This window comes from Perca flavescens, chromosome 7 (assembly GCF_004354835.1).
Source record: "Perca flavescens isolate YP-PL-M2 chromosome 7, PFLA_1.0, whole genome shotgun sequence".
Taxonomy (NCBI): domain Eukaryota; kingdom Metazoa; phylum Chordata; class Actinopteri; order Perciformes; family Percidae; genus Perca; species Perca flavescens.
In genome coordinates this window covers 18,357,920-18,381,722 of record NC_041337.1, presented here as the reverse complement: position 1 = coordinate 18,381,722, position 23,803 = coordinate 18,357,920, and the positions used below count along the sequence as shown (strand labels likewise).

The 23,803-nt window shown below is 41.3% G+C and overlaps 2 protein-coding genes across 7 annotated transcripts in view; one reads left to right on the top strand and one right to left on the bottom strand.

Moving 5' to 3' along the window:
* Window positions 1-23,803, top strand: part of fkbpl (FKBP prolyl isomerase like) — a 56,768-nt gene that overhangs the window by 14,572 nt on the left and 18,393 nt on the right. For 2 of the 6 annotated variants that reach the window (XM_028582298.1, XM_028582294.1), the window contains one exon: window positions 2,976-3,094. The exons of 3 other annotated variants lie outside the window; for them this stretch is intronic. The gene's annotated coding sequence lies outside the window, so the exon portion shown is untranslated. Of the gene's footprint in view, window positions 1-720; window positions 901-2,975; window positions 3,095-23,803 lie in introns of all 6 variants that reach the window. One more of the 6 variants, XM_028582296.1, reaches the window with a different exon arrangement.
* Window positions 323-17,861, bottom strand: LOC114558347 (protein Wnt-2b-A). Its single transcript, XM_028582291.1, has 7 exons — window positions 17,779-17,861; window positions 15,332-15,437; window positions 13,414-14,061; window positions 10,346-10,566; window positions 6,212-6,489; window positions 3,605-3,869; window positions 323-1,637 (listed from the first exon to the last, which is right to left on the bottom strand). Exons 3-7 carry the CDS (start codon window positions 13,593-13,595, stop codon window positions 1,408-1,410), a joined length of 1,176 nt encoding a protein of 391 aa, XP_028438092.1. The 5' UTR covers window positions 13,596-14,061; window positions 15,332-15,437; window positions 17,779-17,861; the 3' UTR covers window positions 323-1,407.

Genomic DNA, 23,803 nt, shown 5'->3' with positions numbered 1-23,803 from the left:
AGGTTGGGCCTTTAATCAAACACTTTCCTCCCCTTGACTGATATAACACACCCCACCCTAACTCACACAGAATCAGCCTTTTGTTACCGACATAGATTGTATTAGTACTGCCCCAGTGTCTTTTAACTCATGCTGGTGAGGAGAAGCGAAGTGGTGTGTGTGTCATGGGAATAACATGGCAGGTTATGACAGCAGTACAACGGGAACTTACTCACTGTCTTGCTCGGTCACACTGATCAGTTCTGCCCTGTCTGCATCTAGTCGCTTTCTTGCCTTCAACCTCTATGTTGTTCTGTCTAAACAAAAAACAAAGATTCCTCCATACTGATTCACCATATATTTCATATGAACATCTGTTTAGATAAGGCAATATACACAATGTTACACGAGCAAGCTGGAGAGCAGAGAATTGAAATCTGTCTGATGTTGTGGTTATGTGTGACTGAATGACCAGTGAGGCCATCTTCTTTTTCTTCTTCTTTTTTTCTCAGCAGCAGTTTGTCGTCTTACACAAAGAAAACTAGAGTACACTGTATAATAATAATAATAATAGGAGTGTTCTTTTCTCTCACCTTTTGTCAGCCAATGTAGTGCAGTCTCATCCGCAGATGAGAAATGAAACAACACTTTACAATTTAAATAAATCACTTTAAACAGCTTTCTCTCTCTCTCTCTCTCTCTCTCTCTCTCTCTCTCTCTCTCTCTTTTTTTTTTTTACAGTTGCATTCAAAGTCCCAATGATGCATCTGTCCATTTATTCATCTAGTGTCCATCTCCCTGTCCTCTGGTAGTCCTCTGCTTGGACTACTGTTTGGCCACACAGAGCCAAACTTGCGCCCAGATGTCCACTTCTCAAAGTGCACTTGTCAAGCTACTTCCCAAAGTCCAACCAAGTTTTTGGTAGATAAAAGTGTATTTCCTCAAAAAAAGAAAGAAAGTTATGTGAGTGTATGATGTTGTTGTTATAATACTGGATACGTTTGTAGGCTCAGTTAATGTAAAAATGTGTCTTTAAAGCATCAGGAAAGCAGCAAACCATTTTAACCCAGAACCACACGCTAGAAAAAAGGCTGCCTGGACTGAATCTTAAATGGAAGCCCAATCCACCCAAACCCTAAAGTGTTCACTGGTTTCACCGTTCATTATCTGATCCCAGCAGTTCAGTCACAGGGCCATTCAGAAACAGGGGCTAATGGTTGTTAATTCATATTGATGGGTACTGAATTCTAGTGCTTTCAGAGAGACAGGTAGAAAAGCCATGCAATGATGAACCGAGGTGGGGGCAGGGGAGGGCGGAGACGCAGAGCACTTTCAGACAAACTTTCCCAGAATGCCATGTTCCACAGGATGTCCTGGAAAGGGGAAAGGGGTAGGGGTTGCATAACAGGGGGCAGAGGGGGCGTGTCCTCAGGTCTGGTCCAACCATTCAGCTCGTTTGGGAGCTTTGCATGTGTGTATGTCCACCGCTTCCTCACAGTCCTTACACTCCACAGCGCAGCACCATTTGAACTTGCATTCACACTTCGTGATTTGCTTCACTCTCGTGGTGTCGTAGCCCCGCCCACAGCACATTACCTCACAGCCATCTGTGCCGCGTGATGTCTTATTGCAGACCCGCCCAGCCGTGCCCAGGGAGCCTGCACAGAGCACAAAAGATAGAGGTTAACTAAAACTAGTTTTATGTTACTTTTATGTTATATCTCTGCCAATTCTTCTACTGAAAACAACCACTGGTGGGAATATAGAGAGCCAAATTCCTTAAATTATTACTTGATTAATCGATTAGTCGATCAAAAAAACTAGTTAGAAACTCTTTTGATAATTGATTCATAGTTTAGGTAATTTTTTCAAACCAAAAAGCCAGACATTACTTAGTTTTAGCTTCTCAGTTATGGGGATTTGCTGAAACTGAATATATTTGGTTTCGTACTATTGGCTGGACACAGCAAGTCATTTGAAGAAAAGTTACCTTGGGCTTTACCTTTTGCCATTTTCTGACATTTTATACGTCGATAAATCAAGAAAAGAATTGGCAGGTTAACAATCCTTATTTGCAGCCCTAGTAGTAACATCACACCATGGCTAGCTGCTGTCCCATGGGTCTGTAACTCAATGCAATCTCTAAGTGAGGGTTACTTTCACTTTTTTTCCCTGAAAAACAATGTGTTCATGAGTTAACATTAATGGGTATCTATTACAGCACTTGCAATTACAATTTGAACCTTCATGAAATGTATCCAGTGTGGACACTGTGTGTGTTCTTACATGTCATTGTAACTTTATCCTTCTTGATATGGATGCACTCTCTTCTAATGTTATCCTTAAACAACTTTAGCTGTAACCTTTGCTGTATGAAAAACAGCTACGCCATTTTGCCCTCCTGTCCGTTTTCATAGCCCACCTTTTGACTGGTGATGTTTATACTGCATTCAGACTTGGGAGTGTGTGTGAATCTGGTTCAATGTTTAATCCGCAGTAGAATGCTAGTCACCGTTGTTAAGTGTATCGTAGTATTTACCAATCTGGCTATTACTTAATGCAGTGGCATATTGGTTGTGTCTTATGTGAATGTCATCCCCACAGAGATTAGTGCTGGTGTTTCGTGTGAGAAGCTCCCTGTTTGAACTGCTACCTATCACAACAAGCTGCCCATAGAACAACAGACCCACACACACAAATATGCAGTGTTGGTAGAGTGGCCTATAGTTACACTGCTTTTCCCAAGCCATTGCTCCCTTTGAAGCCACTGTGTGTGTGTGTGTGTGTGTGTGTGTGTGTGTGTGTGTGTGTGTGTGTGTGTGTGTGTGTGTGTGTTAAATGGACAGTGGAGCGTGACAGACAGACAGGCTCTCACACTCTGAGGCCCACTCTGCCCTCCAGCTACGCTTAGTTCAGACAGACAGAGAGGGAGAGACTGTGACAGACAGAAAGAAGTGATTTCTTTTTTTTTTTAAATTAGATGCTTGTGTCCCTAGGCTGTGGATTCCACTGGGAAGGTGAGAAAGAGGGGGAGGATAGATGAAGGGACGAAGAGAGAGGTAGACAAAGGAAGCAAGGACGAGGAGGAACTGGACAGAGCTTCTGACTGATGGAGGTGTGCCAAATATTGTAAAAGTTTTTCCGACAATGTTTTATTCATTGACCGGCCAATCAGAAACAGTCATAACTAATTAGGTGCACTGTGTAAAGGTTGATCAACACATCCTTTGACCATGGGGTTGTGTGTGTGTGTGTGTGTGTGTGTGTGTGTGTGTGTGTGTGTGTGTGTGTGTGTGTGTGTGTGTGTGTGTGTGTGTGTGTGTTGACAGAGACTGATAGAGTTCAGGTGGTCACAAAACGACCATGTCCCCAAGGTACAAGGATATTAGCTTCCACCGACATCATACGGGAGGCCTGCTGTGTTGTCTGACTACCATTACACACACACTGAAATTCACACACACACAAACACACTAGTCATGCATGGACATACGCACAACATACACATAACACCACTAAAACAAAACACAGTCAAGGCAATCCATCAACACCCATGAGAAACTGCCTGTCTCCGTCTTTCAGTTCAATCCACGTTATTCTTCTTCTCTCCTTTTTGTCGTCTTACCTGCTGTTTTGTCTTGTAGGCAGTAATCCGGAGAGTTCTCAAAGTAGACCAGGTCATTCTTGGTGGCCTTTCTGAAGGCTTTGTTTGCTACAGCGAAGCCTGTCCCATCCTGATTCATCGTCACCTCGATGGCCCCGTTGTATTTCTTCCTCAGGAAGTCACCGGTCTTCCTGAAATCTGCCATGGCCATCCAACATGTCCGCAGCGTACAAGAGCCGCTCACACCGTGACATTTACACTCCAGCTTCATGAACCGCTTCACTGCCTAAATACATAGAGAGAAGTGCAGGTTGTGTGTATGTTGTTATAGCCATCGTGACATTTGGTTTTACATGTACCTGTGGAGCTAAGGCATAATGTTGATTTAAGGGCTAAAGGGTTAGTTTAAATTTCATGAAAACATATTTCTCACTGGCCCACACTAAAAAATGTTTTTCCAATCTTAACAAATGTTAAAACAGTCCTCACACACGACACGTAATGAAAGATTCAACCGTTTGGTTCCTATAGTGTGTAGAGAGCAACGATTTGGCCAGAACAGCACACCCCACATTCCATTAACTAACAACCAGATTCCCTAATCTCAAAACCGGAAGTCTCCCTCGATCAAACGTGACTTTAGAGTAGCACGCTGCCCGGGCTGGGCTTCTGCAAGAGATCGGTGCTCATATGGTGGTTACCCGCTGATAACGCCGCATCCCCAGTCGGGACGGTTAATGATGAGCTCTTCCCCGGAAGCCAGGTCGCCTAGGTGAGTGTAAGCAAACCATGGAGCTAACTAATGCTCTGTTTGTAGTGTAGACTTAGACTTAGACTTCTCTTTATTGATCCCTTTGGGATGACTCCCGCAAGGAAATTAGATTTCCAGCAGCAGATTTTAGCATCTTACAAAACACTCTTTAAATAGAAAAAAAGATAGAAAAAATAGAGTATAAGAATAACAAACTTTTAGCTAAATATTTTTACAAGAAATAAACAAACAGTAAAACAACAATAAACTACAGATACATAAAGATAGATATATAGATATATAGGACTGTGTATGGTATTGTGTTATTACACAGTTAATAAATACATGGCATTTAGCATAAATTAGCAGTTAAGAGCAGTTAGAGTATCCAGGTATGTATGTGAGTAGATTATTAATAATTTATTGCACAGTGTTCTGTTCTGTCCTCTTTACCCTATTTCCTCCTCCCCCCGAGTGAGGAGTTGTACAGTATGATGGCATGAGGGACAAAGGAGTTCTTGAGTCTGTTGGTCCTACACTTGGGAAGGAGGCGTTAGCGCTGTTAGCACTCCCCATTCCGTCCACCCTCTTTCTCCCTTTGTGATCTGCTGTATAAGCTTCGTATGAGCACCGCTCTCCCGCAGAAGCCCGGCCCGGATAAAACAAGTCTAGACTGTGTACTAGGCTGTCTTCGCCGTTCCCCACATACAACATTATATCAGATCGTAAATACTGAACATGTTTAAAATTTGTGATTTGAAATTGGTGTGGCCAGGATGGACTGTAAGGATGTAAAAAACACTGGTAACATATCTCACACCACAAGAAAATCTGGCAAGATAATCTTTAGAACCATCCAATAATTTTAGCTTTGCTTACGTTTTTTTGGGAGGACCACCTAAAAATATCAAAATCGGTTTAAGTGTTCAGAATATTTTTACTGCTTTACTTTGCCGTCAGACAGCTCTTTCCGACAGGAAACTGAAGCAGTTGCATACATCAATGCTCTCTTCAAAGCCACCAGACTCCTTTGACAAAAACAGTCATTTTACCCCACAGAACCCAGGAGTTGCTGGTCTAACGCTGGCTCGATCGGTCAGTATGTTTGTGTTATTGTATGACTTTGGTGTTTTATAAGGTCTCCTCTGTTCTGCGAGGTAAAATTACAGTTTCTGTAAGGAGTTTGGTGGCTTTAAAGAGAGCGCTATAACGGCTTCTGTTCCCTTTGTAGAGGGCTGTTTGACAGCAAGGTAAAGTGGTGAACATATTCTAAATATATACACTTACACTGATATTGATTTTTTTTTTAGGTGGCAAAAATATATTTTTGCTGCTGCCCCACAGCAGTATATTTCTTACTGACTATGGATGAATACCCTTTAAAGTAAAATAAAGTATCCCTTTAACATGTAATCTTTAACTGAAAATGTTATATAAGGAAAAACATGTTAACGCAAGGTGTAAATGCACTAGGGCTGTCACTTTTACAAAAAAAAAATCAAGTTCAAACTAATTTCAATGTAACCCACCTAGCTTATCCTAGCTCCTAACTAGCTCCTTCAAATAAAAAGTAGCAGCCCTAAAATGCACTAAGAATGCATTGCAATTTGGAGTGGCACTGCATTGTGATTGGATCCCAGCAAGGTGTGAATGCGGTCTGTAAAAAATCCCTAACTCCCCTAACTCTGCAACTACTAGTTTGTCTGCTCCACCTACATGATTTGCATATAGAGATTTGATCTCAGTGCATGTGGAACCGAGATAACGAGAATGTTATATATGTATGTATATATACATACATATATACCACAAGATGAAAGTGATGGAATATGTTTTGTAATTTGGCTAAATTGATTCTGCTGTAATTGCACACTTACTGTTCTGCCACAGCGGTTGTTGTGTAAGTTCATGAGCGCCCGTGCATCTCGGACAGTCCTCTCTTTGGCATCTATGAAGTCTCTGGCAAACTTTATCCCATAGTTGATATTATCACTACAGCCACCCCAGTCAAACTCTCCTCTCTCATCGCTAGCCCGTCCACGCTTGTGCGGGTCACAGTTACACGTCTTCAGCTCCCCCTGGCTGCAGGCGCGAGTGAGCGCATACACCACTCCTGCTGAGGAGATGGCGTAGACGAATGCTGCTTCACGACTGCCTAAGAAAGAGAGACAGAGAGAGAGAAAGCACATAAGCAAAAAAGAAACTTAGAGTTTATACTGAGTTACTCGTATCATGCAATAAAACAGATTCTCTACAATCTAAAGACTTAAAACTGTGCAGCCCACATGTTAACATGCTTGCACAGATACACATAATGCCATGACCAGGCCTGGGCGTGAGCCATCAGGACATGAAGGTGCAGCTGACGGGGGCATATCAGGCCTGATGTGGAGTATAGGACAGCTCTGTTTAAATATTATCATGGAAATAATCCCAGCTGCGGGGCTCTCCTCTGCTCACATAAATTGTTTAAATACAGACACAGTGATACCCCATTAATCAGCACCAGGGAGATGTCATGACAGCATTTTTTTTACCATTGCTGTGCTTTTCTGTTCTCTTTAGATCCTTAGAATATGACTCATCTATTGTGTGGCCAAAGACATAGAGAATTAGATATAGTGTTTAGTCACAGTTGCTTTTTGCAGCACCCTTGGGAGTGAAGCCTCAAAAGACAACAGCGAGAGGCAGAAGAACTTGTCTGTCTTTAGTCACAACCTGTGGTGTTCACTTGGTGCCTCCATACTTAAAGTTAAAAACACGTGCTTGCTGTTTCAGATAGAAGAAAATGATGCACCTGAAATTAGATTCTAATTTCCCCAGTGAGTATAAATTAATTCGCTGTATGGAATCAGCCCCATGTAAAGTAGAGATTTTTCAATACCATTTTTTTCTTCCCAATACCAATTCCGATACTTTAACTTGAGTATTGGCCAGTATTGATATTGGACGATACCAGTACGTTGAAATATATTTATAATTATTATTATTATTTAACCTCTTTACTAACCCTGTATGATAGTGACATTATTGCTATCATTAGTCATGTTTCCATCTAATTTTCAAGCGACTTTTAAGCAAACTTTAAAATGTCGCAAAAAAGAAAATGCGAATTAAAAGCATTTCCATCAACTAGTTTAGAGCAAATAAACTAGACTACGCAAAGCGTAGTTTTGTCACAAGTTGACATTATGCATTGTTGTAGATTACAAACCCGCTTGCTAAATCAAAGAGCTAAGTTCTTTGGCTAAATGGAGAGACATAGCATTGTACAAGTTGGCCACCTGTGTAGTATACAGGGTTGTGGCAGAGACATTTGGTGTCAGCGAGACAACCGTTCACCGCTGTGTATACGCGGTGTACAGGGCCATACAATTTAAGCTGTTGAACCAATTTATCAATAGACCTTTTTTACGGCAGACATGTTGACATGTCATAGTAGGAAAAGCACAGGTGTATTAAACACCATTAATGATGGCTACATTCCACTTAGGAGAGGCCCTGGTATTGTCCATGCTGACTCACTGAAACAGCTTACTGGGACACATGATGGAATTGAGCCATCGTTAAGGTTATCAATTTCAGCTGTGCTTTTCCTACTATGACAAGTCAAAATCTCTGCTGTGAAAAAGGTCAATTTTTAACTCCACTACGCACCTTGTGCCACAAGTGTACAGCGCACTGGATCCCCATCCGATGGATACCGGGACTATAATCATGTGAGTTACATGTTCGCTACATCACAACTTATTCAGCAAAGCTGTTTCCATCTCCCATTTTGCGCATTAACTGTTTTTCGAAAAAGGCAAAAACCACATCAAGCGAGCGTAACAACTTTTTTGCGAATTTGAGGACGTTTTTTTCTCTAATTTTGCCGTTTCCATCAACATTTTCTAATGCGATACTTCAAAATGCGCATACAAATACGTTGATGGAAACATGACTATTGTTGTATGGCCTGGCTCAGGTTAAACCCTTTGTGAAATGTAAACAAATACATACAGAGAATCAATGCCATAGAACTTTCTTTTATTTTCTAGTGTGACAGTCAGTCATAACATTTTTTTTTGTTCAGGGCTAAGCTATGGTATCAGAACGGTGCATAGACTCGGGTACTTACCAATACCAGCATTTTAGGCAGTATCTGAGGTATTTCCGTTACTGGTATCGGTATCAGAAAAAACTATTGTAAAGTAAAAGCAAGCATGTCCCAAGGGGGTGGGAATCCTACACGTAGCTGAGAGCTCCACTGCGTTGTTATTAATAATCGATGATAGGGGAGAACAGCCTCTAGCTCAGAGTAAAGCCATTGTTATTACAAAGTATCCACAAAATACTACATTTTCATCTTGCAAAGGTAGATGCTGTCCATCGCCGGCCGCTGCACTGTGCTCTTGCGGTTGCGTTTCATCAACTTTATTATTTATTATAAATCAATTTTTTTGCTTTTGTGAGTTGATTCAGAATCATAGAATGTAAGAATCACAATTCATATCTGGATACATTTTTCAACCCCACCCATAATGTCCATGTCTCTATGACCCTGGTCACAACACTTCTGTTAAGATATTTAAGTGGCTATCAGCCATGGACTTTGGTAAAGATTTGAATGGCTCCTCATGATCACCCCTCTGGCCCATTGATGACCATCTGATACCAATGCTTTAAAACATGACAAATCATCTCAAACACATTAATGAATTTGGTTTTAAATACATGAGTGATGCAGTATTTCCTATTGTTAAGAAATGGGAAATAGTCAAGTACCAGCACTTTAAAATTACATCAAAACACTAACTGATATAGTACTGATTATACTAAGGGTGGAGCACTTTTGTATCTGAAAATACGGTTCACTCTGCAGACCTATCTGAACCAGCTTGGGCCAGAGGAGTTTTTCGTGATCCAACCTGCTTTCTCTGTATTCACAGGAATGTCCATCTCTGGGGTGAGGAGAAGGGGGCAGTGGGTACTGTTGAGGGGATGTATGTTGGGGAGGATAGAGAAGGGTATTGCTGGTCATCATTCAAACCTGCGCTTTGTCTGACAGGGAGAATATCTCACTAAATATTTACATCTGCGTTACTGTTTATTCCTGTCCTCCACATACACACACACACACATGCAGCCTGTATCTCATATCTGCTATTTTTTTACAACCATAACATGTCAGATACTAAGTCGGTGGAGACTAGCACCTTATTTTGTGCAACCTTAATCCAGATTCACTAAAATGAACTTCTGTAAAGCATTTACCATTATTCCTTGCTCCTAAAGCAACAAAGTCAAAAGAAATTATACTCCACAACCATAACCCCTAAAATTTAGCAATTTTGTATTTGTTGCATTGCATGCAACAGTGACTTACAGGTGCATCACTGCGTCTATGCTCTGCATTCAGAATGCCGTTGTACTGCAGTATTACTGCAAAATAATGCGCCATTGTCAATTTATAGAACAATCATCATTTAATCTTTCATGCAAAATAACCAGCTGGCTCAAGACACCTAAAGAGCTGCTGTCCCTCTGTTATTCAATAAATATTCATGATTCAGACTGTGCTGTTATAAAACCCTTCATACATATACAGTATGTATGTAAAAATACGTATGTTGTAACATGGATGTGTGCCTGTGTGCATATGTGTATGGGCATTAATCTGTCAGAGAGGTCTGGCAGGAGTGTAAAAACAAAACGACAAGACCGCGTCTCAAAGCCCATGTGTTTATTGACGAGGCGTAAGGCATTACAACGGTCCATTAGCAACTATAAACACGGAGCACGAGCATACGTGAGTATGAGATGGAAAGATCGGAGGAAGAACAGAGCGAGGGGAGAAGGACGGAAAGGAGAAGGGAGAGATAAGGCAGTAAAAGTGAAGAAGACGGATGAGAATTAGGAGTGAGATAGTAGCAGATGGGGCTCAGATTCAGGCTCAGTATCTCTACTCTTTGGCCACATAGTCAGTAATAATCAGACAGGCAGACATGTGGACACCCACATGGACTTACTCCGTAGCAAGACACGTCCAAACACGGTGTGGTCGCGGTCCAGGGTGCTGCAGTTCCAGCGGTGGTGTCTGAACTGGTGCTGACACTCTCTGATCCACTCTTTGGTGCCCTCGCCGATGGCCTGCATGATGTCTGGGTGGCGCTGGCAGAGTTGCCGCTGCTTGTTCACCAAGCCTGGGATGTTGTCACAGATCACACGGGCCCCCAGCGCACTGATGTACCTAAAGATGCAAGAAACACAAGAAACGTCTAGGAGTGTTTTTTTGGGGGGCTATTCCGCCTTTAATTTTACAGGACAGCTAGGAGAGAAAGAAGGGGAAGACATGCAGGAAATCGTCACAGGTCAGATTCGAATCCCGGACCTCTGCGTCGAGGCATAAACCTCTCTATGTGCGCCTGCTCTACCCACTGAGCCAACCCGGCCACGACTTCTAGGAGGTTTTGAACTGAATCCACACCAACTTCATTTAGAAGGATTCATGTGGAATACAATGTACAGAAGTGACCGATGGGATATTGCAGTTAATTAGCACATATAGGCGCTCTCATATGGTATGTGTATACACGTGGATAGGCTACACATACAATATAGTCAAAGGTGGCGAGTTAGGAGAGTTGCGGTAACCATCTTCTGTGAGTCAGAGTTCACTACACTTAACAGTTTAAGGTTTGCAAGCAGGAGGGGAGTGGAAACCATTTACTCCGCTCTCCAAATAAATAAGCACTTAACCTCTCCCCACAAGACCTGCTTGTGTATGTGTGTTTAAATGGTTCCCAATGGGATAGTTGAAATTGTCTTGTCACAAATCAGAGCACGAAGTCTGGGGCCTCCAATAACCCTGTCAAACTAAGACCCCATTTACGCACTTTACTCCTTTCTTTCTTTTGCATGTTCCCTCTCATGCTCATCTTACTCACAGTTATCTTGCATGCCTCTTCCAATCTTTCTCTGTGCCCTAATAAAACAGACTCCGACATCATCCTATCAAGATAAATGGTGCGTTGAGTTTACCCAAAATATACTCCAAACCTAATCGTGTGTATGAGACCTTTTGCAGCGCGGTGGCTGTAGGGATTTTGGCGGGTCAGCGAATGGAGGTCAGGGAGCGTGTAGTTTTTGTGGTCGTGTTTTACGAGGCTGGGCGAGAGGATGGAGACTGGATTCTCTCTGCTCCCCAGAGTGGGATTAGAGTGGAGGAAGAAGAACAGAGTGCTCATCAAAGGAAAGATCCAGAGCAGCAATTCACACTTAATTTTCTCTCTGTGAGTCAGGAGGATTTGTGGATTTTATAGGATAGTAAATCATTATCAACAGGTCTAAAAGAAAGTGCTGTAAAGCCCTGCGACTATACTGTGAACCGAGAAAGACAAGTAGGACACAAATAGGGAAGGCTTCTTTTGACTTATGATGACACAGCTGATATTACATTGGCCTCATGCTGCCCTGTCATCTTCTCAAGCTTTATTGGATCACACAAGAAGCATAAAAAAAAAAGACTAATAATCTGATCATTTTCTCATATCAGTTAAAATCATTTCACTTAAGTCTTGGTATTTCCTGCAAAATGTGCTAAAGATGCAGCAAATAAGCAAAGTCTTTTCACTTTTCTGTTACGCCAGTAGTCAAACTTGCAGCTGCCTGGCAAAGACATGCACACTAATTGTTCCTGTTCAGACTATTACCTTTGATAAATACTTGGAAATGGTGGGTGCTCTTAATATTTTACAAAAGAAAATCTAATTTCATGGTTGTATAATGCATTTATTACAATGTATTCGTATCCCACTATACATGCTTTTTTCTAATCATTTTTGCGACCCCCCCTTTAAAGCCCCAGATCTGTCCATATCATCACTTACTGTACACCCACAGAAATGTGATAAACAATTAGTTACTGTATCTCCTGCACTAAATTCCCCTCAAAGCCAATAATGCCCACAGCCAAAGCCTCTACACACTCTTCCCACTACTCCCCATAACTGTTTTAATCTACACAAACTATTAGGCATTCCATCACCCCCATACCCGCCCACACACAGACACTTCTCCTATAAACACACTCACACCCATGGACATTTTCACGTATTTGCGCAGGCAATGAGATGTTTTGTGTGTGTGTGTGTGTGTGTGTGTGTGTGTGTGTGTGTGTGTGTGTGTGTGTGTGTGTGGTACCTGGTGAGTTAATGACTGCTCTGGCTTGTTGAATGCAGGCCCCAGCTGAGCTGAACACGCGCTCAGCCAACAGTGTCAACATAAATTACATTTATCGCTCTATTATTATTGCTCAATATGGCAGGCCAACAAACTGACACGAAGAGAAAATGTATTTCAGAAACAGAAGCTTGAAATCTCGCTCACAAACTCATAATTTAGGTTATTTTCACTATTAATGCTCCTTATTTTTTCCTAATCTTTTTTTCAGGAGCAAATAATTTCGAGTTAAATTAAGCGATGACAGAAAAACACATAAATTGTTTCTCTTTGCAGTCATTTCCCCATAAAAATGACAAGGCAATGCACTCATTTGTGACAAATATTAGCCTATGAAAACTCAAATGCGTTTAAATTTTTTTGCAGCAAAAATGCACTAATAAGAACTAGAAAAATAAAGTTGATCAATGTTGCAGCAACATTGATGAGAAACTGTTGGCTACACAGTGAGTCCGCGATAATAAATCAACAAACCCTCATAATGGCCTTGTCTGTCTGCTGTTGGAAAGTCTGCTCTGAATTAATTGGAACAGCTTTCGCTTTTGCAAGAGTTATTAAAATGGTCATCATAAGTTAAATTCGTTGGCAGTTTGAATCCCTGAAGTTTCTAACGAAAGACTTGAAGCTATAGGCAGAAGTCCCAGCTCCGTTTCAAATGATTTAGATCAATGATTAATGTTCGGCTCGTGTGCCATTTCCTTAGCCTACCAAGCTTTTAAAGTTAGACCCTTGATTTAATTTAGTTAATAGCCTAATAATAACAATTTACTTAACTGTTTCGTCCAAAACTATGTTCAATATCGGCCCCCATTAATCTCAATGGCAGACAGGTAGCCTGTAGGTGTAATGTACTCACCACCACGAAGAGTCCACCCGAGGCGTCACCAGCAGTAGCAGCAACAGACAGGCACAGTAAATCCTCGAACTGGCACCGGGGTTTTGGCATGAAGAAGACCGGGGTGAGAGTTTGGCTCCCGGAGGACCACAGCTCCGAATCCGGGCAGCCCGGAGGCTCAGAATCCTGTTTAAACCCAGCATGGCTCTGCGCTTTTTACCATGCACCAAAAGTTCCCAAAAAAATATCAAATTTCAGTGGGAAAAGCCCGGCTTTAACAGACAAGGTTTGATGTGAAGTAGGTTAAGCACCCATTCAGTAGGTAGGCCTCATTGTCTAGTGTGTGGCTCCATATTAATAGCGCGACTGTCAAGAGTGTGAAGAGCGCGTTTTCGGTGCCATGTGCGCACCAGACTCTTCACTGAGCACTTCTGGCTGCCGACAGGAGGTTTACCTAATGAGATGAGCAACAAGTGTCCGTTATTTCACCTCTCCGGTCAGCTCCACAAACACGTATCCTGGTTTTGGCTTAGTTCAGATGCAGAGATATGATCCGAGTCACAGGTGGAGCCAAAGGTTGGCAGATGTGAGACCCGCTGCAGTTCTGTCAGCTGGGTGAATCTGTATCTGGGTCGGATGCTCGCACCAGACCTCTCCTTTATCAGTGCGCTGTGGACAGAGTCAGAGCCGAGAGAGAGAGAGAGAGGGAGATGAGGGAGGGCTTGCTGCTAACGGCTCTTCTTGCCCATTGGGCAGATGCAGGGGTTACAGAGTTTGACTAGAAGGAGATATTAAAGAGGGATGGATGGAGAGAGGTGCGTTCCTGTGTGTGTGTGTGTATATGTGTGTGTGTGTGTGTGTGTGTGTGTGTGTGTGTGTGTGTGAGCGCGTGCGTGCGCGCGTGTGTGAGGAGTGAAGATGCTGTTAAGGGCTACATGGTGATGAGTTCATCTGTAACTACAGACAGAAATTGTTATAATTAAAAAAAATTCCATTTTACAACCCAGTAAAACTAGGTAATTAAATCACATGGGAAATGTTTATATATATATATATATATATATATATATATATATATATATATATATTTTTTTTTTTTTTTTTTTTTTTTTTAAGGATTTCTTTAACATTTCCAAAAAGGTATTTCTTATTCGTAATGTAAAATGCTGCAAAATGCAATCATTTAGAACTAGAGACCAAATGCCCTTCATGCACCAGTATGTTGGAAATGCAATTGTTAATTGCAGCCACAGATATGTGGATATGGTAATCACACAACTATTTTATCTAACATACAATATGATGTAGATCTACATCATATTACCTGGATATGTGATTGTACTTACTTCTTCTACTGGACCCCAGGAAGACTAGGTGTGCTTAAGGGCACAGCTAATGGGGATCCTATAATAAACTAAACTTCTACTCATGCTCATGCTGTTCCTAACAAACACCTTTTTACATAATTATGGCAAAACATACTGTAGATCTTAATGTTAATATAAATCTGGGTGAATAAAAATAAGTCTTTTGGCAAAACCTAAAACCTAAACATTTAATATTAATATTAAATAATGAGTGCTGTCCCTGATAAATATATAAAGTAAGTAAATCTATGACATTGTTTAAATAATAATAATAATAATAACAAATTATTATTTAAATATTTGTACACCACCTAAAGCACAGCAGAAATGAAAGTCAAAGAAAAAAGGAATGGAAAGGGAATGTGGGACTGGGAGAACAGAGCCAAATCGTCCAGTGGAACAGCACTATGGCTTAAATATGAACCACATGTGTAAGAGAGAGAGTGCTGAGACAGCGCTTGAATATAGCATGCGCGCACACACACACACACACACACACACACACACACACACACACACACACACACACACACACACACACAGTATTGTCCCTGGAGAGCGACCATCCTTACCTTTTTTCCCCATCCGTGTGTGCATCTTTAGGTTATCTTCATGCTTGGCAGTGAGCTGTCATCCATCATCACATCTCTGATATTTCTCTTTGTCCTTGAATGACTCCTGATGGATTAAAACCTACTTTTAAGTATCCAAAGAGCTTTCACAAACTCAAAAAATGATTGCTTGACTTGTCCACAGACACCAATTCACACATATTAGCGTAGACTTGAACTTCTTCATGGAGTTTGTGATATTGGATTAAGAATACCACAGTTGATTCAGCTGACCCAGTAATGCCAACAAACAAGTAAACAAATCGGGAAAATCCCTGTCGGAATTGAAACTATTAGAATTAGCTATAGATGTCGCAAACTGCTATTTCAACGAAAGCTTGAGAAAACAGCTCTAGTGTTTATGCCAAAGCTGCTGTTAAAGCTAAGCTCCTTTTAGAGACATTTGTATTTCTGTTTAGAGCTCGGCAGGCAGGCTGCTGTCAAAATGGGGGACACACACACACACACACACAAACTTCTAAATGTTTTTTCAGGGACAGGCACATTCACAAACACACAGACTAGAGTGGGTACAGGTTTGTAGGAGGCCGCGAGGTGAGGCAAAGTAGCTCAGCTCTGGTGAATATGTGTGCGCTGCGGCTTAGCTCACAATTTTCTGCTAAATCAAAAGGAATTAGGAAAGCACAAACACGGCTGAGCTATACTCTCACTCACATGGGGCTGGAGCTGGGACAGACTTTCGTTCTCTCTCTCTCTCTTTCTCTCTCTCTCTCTCTCTCGCTCTCTTTTTCAGCCTGTGAACTTGACCCCAGCTTTCTCCTCATAAACAATAACAGAATCAAACGCCTTCTTGTCAGTTGGAGGAAAAGTTTGCCCTGATGTACGAGGTCCAATCTGGCAACCATCTTCTTAGAGGAAAAGTACTGACAGGGGTTGCTATGTTTAAACGCTGCACTGGGATGAAGTAGGGATAAAGGTGAGATTTACAGAGGCAGCGATTTTGGACTAATCCAATTGATTTCTGTGTTGATATTATAATCACTCAGGATTATTTCTGAAAGGAAAGTTGCAGGAAGAAAAGGGAATGGGTTGAATGAACCAAGAGCAAGCAAGAGGCATGCACTGTAAGTGGAAGAGTTGGACTAATGGCCCAGTAATGTGTCCCCTGTGGGGATTATGCTGTGGGCTGTCACCAGTCATGCAGTCCAGGGATGAGCTCAGCATGTATTCCCATCCCCTGGCAGGCTGTGTGCAGAGTTAGACAGCCTGTCGTCAGACCTGGCAGAGTCCCCATACTGATGGGACTCACAGTAGCAAACTCAACACTGGGTGGGTCCCAGGGAACATGAACAAGGGAGTAGATAAAAAAAAGGAGATCAGCTGAAGCAAGTTAAGGAAAGATTGTGTGTGTAAAGCCCCTTGAAGCAAGTGTGTGATATCTGATATTTGGCCATATAAATAAAGTTGGATGAGCGTGAGGATAAAAGGACCAGGCCTGGCTGTTTGGATAATAATCAGCTGAGAATCCAGTATCATTATCTATAAAGCTAATGAAAGGTCAGAATACAGCACAGACCCTAAAAATACATTGTCCTCCAGGGACAGAAAAGCCACAATGTGCATGTGCACAAGTGTGCGCACATGCATGCGTGCAAGCCAGAGAACCAGATCTGTGATAATTTACTGTCCTGTAAATTTAGATCTGCTGACAGAGATGAACTGCCTTGAACAAACACAGCGGCACTGGAACTCCAAAATCTTCTAAAGCGTTTGGCTAGCTCTCAGAGATGGTGTCGGGGCCAGTTGTCAACCATTTCCCCCTGATGCAAAGGGTGCAACAAAAGGCATGTAGAGAGAAAAGTTTGTGCTTGAGCAGATGCAAAAAAATGATCACAGACATGTCCTTAACTGCTGCTACAGTATGTACCCATCATGGTCGGCCTCTATGGGCTAAGATCTGCATAATTGTGACCCTTTCTTTCTTTATCCCCAGGGTAGTCATTAATAGATTTTATAGCTCCTGTGAACGCAATAAGTGTCCGTAGATGTGATGGTGATAACTCTATAATAGAATGTTTAGTATGTCGCTGGAGGATGCGGTCATGCTGAACAAATTTGGAGCATGCATACACATGAACGCACACACATAGACACACACAGACTGGCTTAAGAGCAGGTGATACAGATGACATCAAAGGGATATCTGGGGTAGCATGGCCTCTTTGACGTTTAACACATCTCAGACACTTCTTAGGAGCAAACAGGCACGCTCCATTGGCAATACATAGACTTGGACAATGGTACACAGAGAATCGGTCAACAGACAGAAATAATCAGGCATACATCATTCATGTTAGATTGGATAGACTGAGATAAACTTTTATCAGACTGCTTTGATTCCCTTTTCCACTTAGAATATTTACATTTTATAGATAAATGAAATTTACCTTTATAGATGCTGGTCATTTTTTACAGAACAGTGTCTCCTTGCTCCCTCTTAGTGGAACTGAGTTTGTGCTGAGTGGTTTCCTGTTTGAGTAGGGAACTGTCTGTGTGACGTACACTGCAGGTCATGGGCAGCTGGTCACATGGTGGCTAGCTGAGGTAACACAGTGAACAGTGAATCAGTAAATTGAACTCTGAAAAAGGGAATGTTTTTTCCCGCCTTTCTACTTTTTACACAGTATGAGAAGTGATTTGCCGTGTAAACCAAGATCAGCTACCCACGTTTTTGCAGGAGTTGAGAAAAAAGTGTAATGAAAGCATTATAATTAGTACATGCCAGGTATGTTTCTCATGTTGGAGGCGGATCCCCACAAGGTTAACCATTTATTTTAGGATTAAGACATGAGGTGAGGATCTTGTGTGTGCGCAATAGTGTTTTTGAGTTTGTGCTAATGCAAGCAAATATTTGAGTTGTTTTTGTCAGGGTGGCTGCTTGTAATCATTTCAGTCTGTCAGCACAATACTCTCATAATGCCATACAGTCAAAAACTGTAGACTAACAACAGCTCTACTGGCGTTATTCTTTACAAGAAAATAAGACAGTTTTAATGTTTTTCTTGCCTTTCCCAATCTTCCCATTCAAACTCAAAATAGTTGAATGGCAAAGCATGTAGGTGAAAATAAATTGCTAAAGCTGCTTTTCAATATTTTTATATCAACAATGAATCAAATTATTACATGTGTTGTGAAAGGGGACGCTCGTAGTGACAAAAATTATCATCCGACTCTGCAGTTCCTCCCATCTCTAGTGTCTTTTTCCTCATTGTTTTAGTTTTACGGCCTTCAACTTCACTGTTTTGGTTTAGTCTTACAGCTCAGGCAGCTGTTCTCAGCAGAAAAGCTATGATAAACCCACTAAACACCTGCCCAGCACCAAATACAGACAAAGTTAGCGATTAGCTGGTGAACATAATGTAGTATTTACAGTAGCAGCTAAAGAGCCAGATATTTCCCTAAGAAATTGGCAGAGATCAAAAACAGAGCTAAAAAGAGAGTGATTGTTGGACTTCAATTCATCAGGTGGCCAGAAACATGACTCAGAATGAACGTTAATGTTGCTCCATGTCTGCTCTATACAATATGTAAATGGACAACTGTTTCTTAACACTTTATGAGGTATATGTCACTGTTGTGTTAACTGCTTGTTGCGCTGCAATCAAGTGGTCAAAAATCTGTGAATGCAGGTGTACCCAAAAGTAGTCTGGATCGATGAGAGTTCATTTACTGAATAATCGCCGGAACATCTGGCAAAACTCCGTTCGTTCGGGAAACAACAATAACCTTCGAGCTAGCAAGCTACATGCTAAACAATTGCCATGCTCTGAGGAACATTTGGATCGTGCAACAAGGCAGGCCTGCTTGGTTCTTTCAGGGAATGGTTGTAAAGATTTACAAAGAATATGTTTACTAGGGCTGTGTATTGGCAAGAATCTGGCGATACGATACGTATCACGATACAATTCAATATATTTCGATACTGTGCGTAAGGCGATATATTTTTTAAAGTATAATTTTAGAAAAACTAATATTTAAAAAAAGACATGATCTGCATAAAAGTCAAAGAAGCTTACTTTATGTAAACAATTCAGTACACAGAAAATCAAACTGCCAGTTTGAGATTGTGGTTAACAGGTTCTTAGTGAGCTAATTTTTATATGCTAAAGTAGGCAAAAGTTCAGCCATAGCTACATTGTTAGCTTCTAGCAAAAAGTCAGGCACTGCTAGGCACTGTTAGGCAAGGACATTAGTGGTGTGTCTCAGCATAGCCATCTAGCGGTAGGGGGTTTAAACACAACATAAATATGAACCACTGGCTTACATGAATATTTTTGCACATAAACTTAAAAAAATAAAATAAAATCGATACAGTATTGCTAAATAAAATATCGCAATACTCAAGTGTATCGTTTTTTTCTTATACCCTTAATGTTTACGTCATTTAATATCTAGCTAGGATGTTTTGGGACCGATTGGTGGGGATTTGCTATGGACAAAATACACAGGGTGATACACTGTGAGAGCAAATTACGTTTAACCATGTATCCAGCTAATTTAAACAGCTCATGTTACTGTATTGTGTGAACAGTTAATTCAATATTGTATGTGGCGTTTTCTTTTGCGATGTGCAAATGTTTCACCAAAACAAGTTCCTTCCCAAGACTATATTGCAGCGCTATCGTCTTTGCGACCAGAGTTTAGCGCCGCCCAAGACGATTGTTACTTGGTTTAAACGTACAATATGTAATTTTCTGCCGCTAGGGGTCTCTCAAGCAAAACAATGGACGGTAAAACTGGACTTTTGAAGACGTTGGGAAGTTGTGTGGAATTATGGGAGTTTTTAGTGTTAAACACCTTCGCTGCCGGTTAGAATGCATCAGTTCACGGCGAGTTTACCCATTCAAGTTTATTCACGTTACGTTTAGTAACGTTTATTCATGTTATTGTAATACAATAGATGCAGTTTCCCCAACATAATTACATTTTTCTTGATTAGATTTTTATTTGTAGCTGACCATTTAGCTAGTGAGCCAGCAAGCTAACAGTAGCCAGCAGCTAAAACACAAAATATTTCACATATCAATGTCACCTTTTGGATGGTTTCAACACCGGGGCGGACGGGGTTTGTTGTAACGCTAGCAAGCTACTAAACGAGGCTGAGAGACAGGTATGGGTGGGGATTCTCGGGGAAATCTCCGCAATAGCGAGCCAGGACGGTCAATGCCTGTTGTGCAGCAGCAGAACATCTCCCAGCTGCCTGGAATGATCTCCCCTTCACTTTTCAGTAATCTTAACTTTTCGTTTTGGTGCTTAACCCACCTTTTGTCGGGTTAATTTAGCTAACGGCGTAAAGACAGCTAAACGTGAAGGGGGGAGAAATTCGGCAGGGAGGAGATTTTTGGCACATACACAGGTAGCGCTACGGAGATGTAGCTACCGCTATGGATGGCCGCTGTTGTGACTCGGTGCTGGGTCTGATATAGTCTGTTTCCCGACGTTTAATTAAACTGCCGTTAGCGTCATAAGCACCAGGAACTGGAGATAAGTTCTGGCCGGTGGGGGTTGCTGTAATGAAAGTAGTTGGCTGATAGCTGACTGGAGGCTAACAGTAACTAGCTAGCTTTATGTCCCGGGGCTGTTGTCAGCTGTCATCCCGACTGAGTCTCTCTGCGCCGGGGCAATGAGGCAGACAGACCGGGGTGTGCTACTTTGGCTAAATTAGCATTAGATTAATAGTCTATCTATACAGCTAACGTTAACGTTACTAGTGAAGTTATTCGTGGGTTAGCTCAGTCCTGTTAGCTGTGGTCGAAACAGTCATACTAAAAATAACTATTAGCATGTTGAACGATGTTGTAACCTCATAATGTTACCAAAGAATTTCTAATAGTTACCCACAAAGCTTTAGCATCAACGTTAGCATATTGTAGTAACGTTAAGCTGGTATCAATATTTAACTTACAAAATAGATAAGGTCTCTGTTGTATTACTGTGATAAAAAGTGGGATGTAATTAATCACAAAATGATGCTGTATGGCAAAAAAAAAAGCAGTATTACGGTTACAAGTATTTTTTTTCTGTGACATTGTATGATTTACAATTACTCCTGAACGTATCATCTTGGTGCCAGTTTTCTGACGGAAGTTAGAGTAACTGGAGGGTGAAAGGTTATATGACGCCACTGACGGGCAACTAAATGAAACGTGCCGTGTCTGAAAATAAAATAATAGATTTCTCTGGGTTTGACATTTGGTGGAAACATTTGGGATAGTGTAAGAACACAACTCATAAAAATATATAACATAGGAATGGTCGTTTTTAGACATTTTAAAGCAGAAATGTTACAATATTATAATATAATAATATTACAAACAACCCATTGTTTTTTTCTCCTGTCCTGGAGTATATGTGTGGAGGGGCCAGACCTTACTCTGCAGCGCTGCGGAGTAAAGTCTGGCAATGTGAAACTAAATCAAAGGTAACAAGATTAATTTTACAGTAGCCTATAACAGTTCAAAAAAGGAAAAGAAAAAAGGGTTTGGATTGTGTCCAGAAGGTGAAAAGTTTTTTTTTTTTCTTTTGCATATTGTGAGAGAAGTAAAAAAACAATCATTGATGGTCATCAGAGATTGTTAGCCAAATGTTTAATGCAGGTGAAAACTAAACCAGTCTGCAGTGGATACAAGTTTTCCCCTCAAAAGTTTGTCCACATACAGTTTTTGTTGTTCTACAAATTTGTTATTAAACATAACAAGACCAGAGCAAAAGTACTCCCTCAATGGCTCTCTTTGTTACTAATTTGTATATATTTGGAGGTCCATGAAAACCCCAGTTCAGACTGTATTGTGGTGGTTATATGAGCCCTGTGTGACCTGTGACGGAGATGGCATAGAGCTTGTGGTTGAGGCTGCAGGAACCCAGCTGTGAATGTTCTGTGAGCACTCGCTCTCTCACTCGCAACTCTGTAGTGAAAGTTGTATGGGCTACCTGGTGTTTTAGGTTGAATTCTTGAGTGCCGGCCATTATGGCCTTTTGGCAGAAGGCTTTGTGGTGAGGGCTCGAAGTTGTAAGAGAGGTCCCTCCACGCCCTGAGTGATGAGAGCAGGGTTTAACCGGCTGCAGGTGCGCTTGAGACAGGCCGGTAGGGCCTTTGAAGTGGAAGCCAACTGGGACCCCGGCCCATCTCTGACCAGCAGCCAGCAAAGACACATTCGCTTTCAATTAACACTCTCCCCTCTTTCTTGATCGATGCTTTTTTTTTGCTTTCTGCTCTCTTTTTCAATACTCATCTATGTAAATGTTCAGAAGGGAACAGTCTGTGTTGCAGTAATAACTTACGTTACTAGTTAATGACTATTCTGACCATCCATTTTTGTGTGAGTGTGTGTGCTCAGTTCTTACTTCACCTCTCACTTTAGGCCTCATGAATCTTTTTGTGTCTCAGGGCCAGGTTGAGCATCCAAAGAACTGCGAGTCCTCATAGCTCTGACACCATGATCTATCGTTTCTGATTTATCTTCATGTGATGAAATCAGGGATCTTCTCACTCTCATGCTCTGTCATCAGAACAGGAGACATCCTGTCTTTGACACTGCTAAACAAGCAAGCTGAGTCATACCAGAACATTTTGTTGTGGCTTATTGGCTGCTTTTATTTGAACACACACACACACACACACGCACACACGCACACACTACACGTATGTACAGGCATGCCCACATCTCATTAAAGAGAGTGAAAAAGAGAAATAAATGGCTTTTTCGATGGTAAGCTCCCTGGAGGCAGCTACATCTGGCTCCTGTTAGCCACAAGCGTATAAAAATCAAATGTGGTTTAGTCCCAGGCATTCTCTTCTACACACACACACACAGACACACACACACACACACACACACACACACACACACACACACACACTGGGAGGTAGGACTCCGGCATGGTGGTCACCCCCACCAGTCCCATTCTCTCCAGTTCCAACACTAGTGAACTCAGCAGACATCAAGGGACTCAGACAGGGACTAGTACTACTGGCACAAATAGTAACAACAACCCATATACAAAATATTAAATCCATAAAACCCTGTGGATACCTGTCTGCCGGGCCCCTGCTAATATGTCTGAGTGAGAGTGGGGGGTGTCAATAATAGAAAGAGTTATAAAAAAGTCTCATAGTTCTGTCTGTGGTAACAAATTGTATTTGGAAAAAACAGTAAAAATAACCACCACAAAACTTATCATGCAACTGTGAACATAAGCTTTTAATTGGACATCATTATTTATTTTATTTTCTATTTTGGGTATCTGCATAGTGTGACCCTAGTAGAACTTCAATTAAAATGCATGTATGAATTAAGATTGACTTGGATTAATCCATCCTTAACAATAAAACTAGTTATTTGAATTACTGTTTCATTTAGTTGACTGACAGAAAATTAACCAGGAACTATTTTGATGATTAACTCATAATTT

What these genes read in the sequence shown, in the direction of transcription:
- LOC114558347 (XM_028582291.1), bottom strand. Translation starts at nt 13,595, where the DNA reads ATGCTGGGTTTAAACAGGATTCTGAGCCTCCGGGCTGCCCGGATTCGG. An exon ending in CGGGTGGACTCTTCGTGGTG is followed by an intron (nt 10,567 to 13,413) that starts GTGAGTACATTA and finishes TTGCATCTTTAG; the next exon opens with GTACATCAGTGCGCTGGGGG. An exon ending in ACAACCGCTGTGGCAGAACA is followed by an intron (nt 3,870 to 6,211) that starts GTAAGTGTGCAA and finishes CTATGTATTTAG; the next exon opens with GCAGTGAAGCGGTTCATGAA.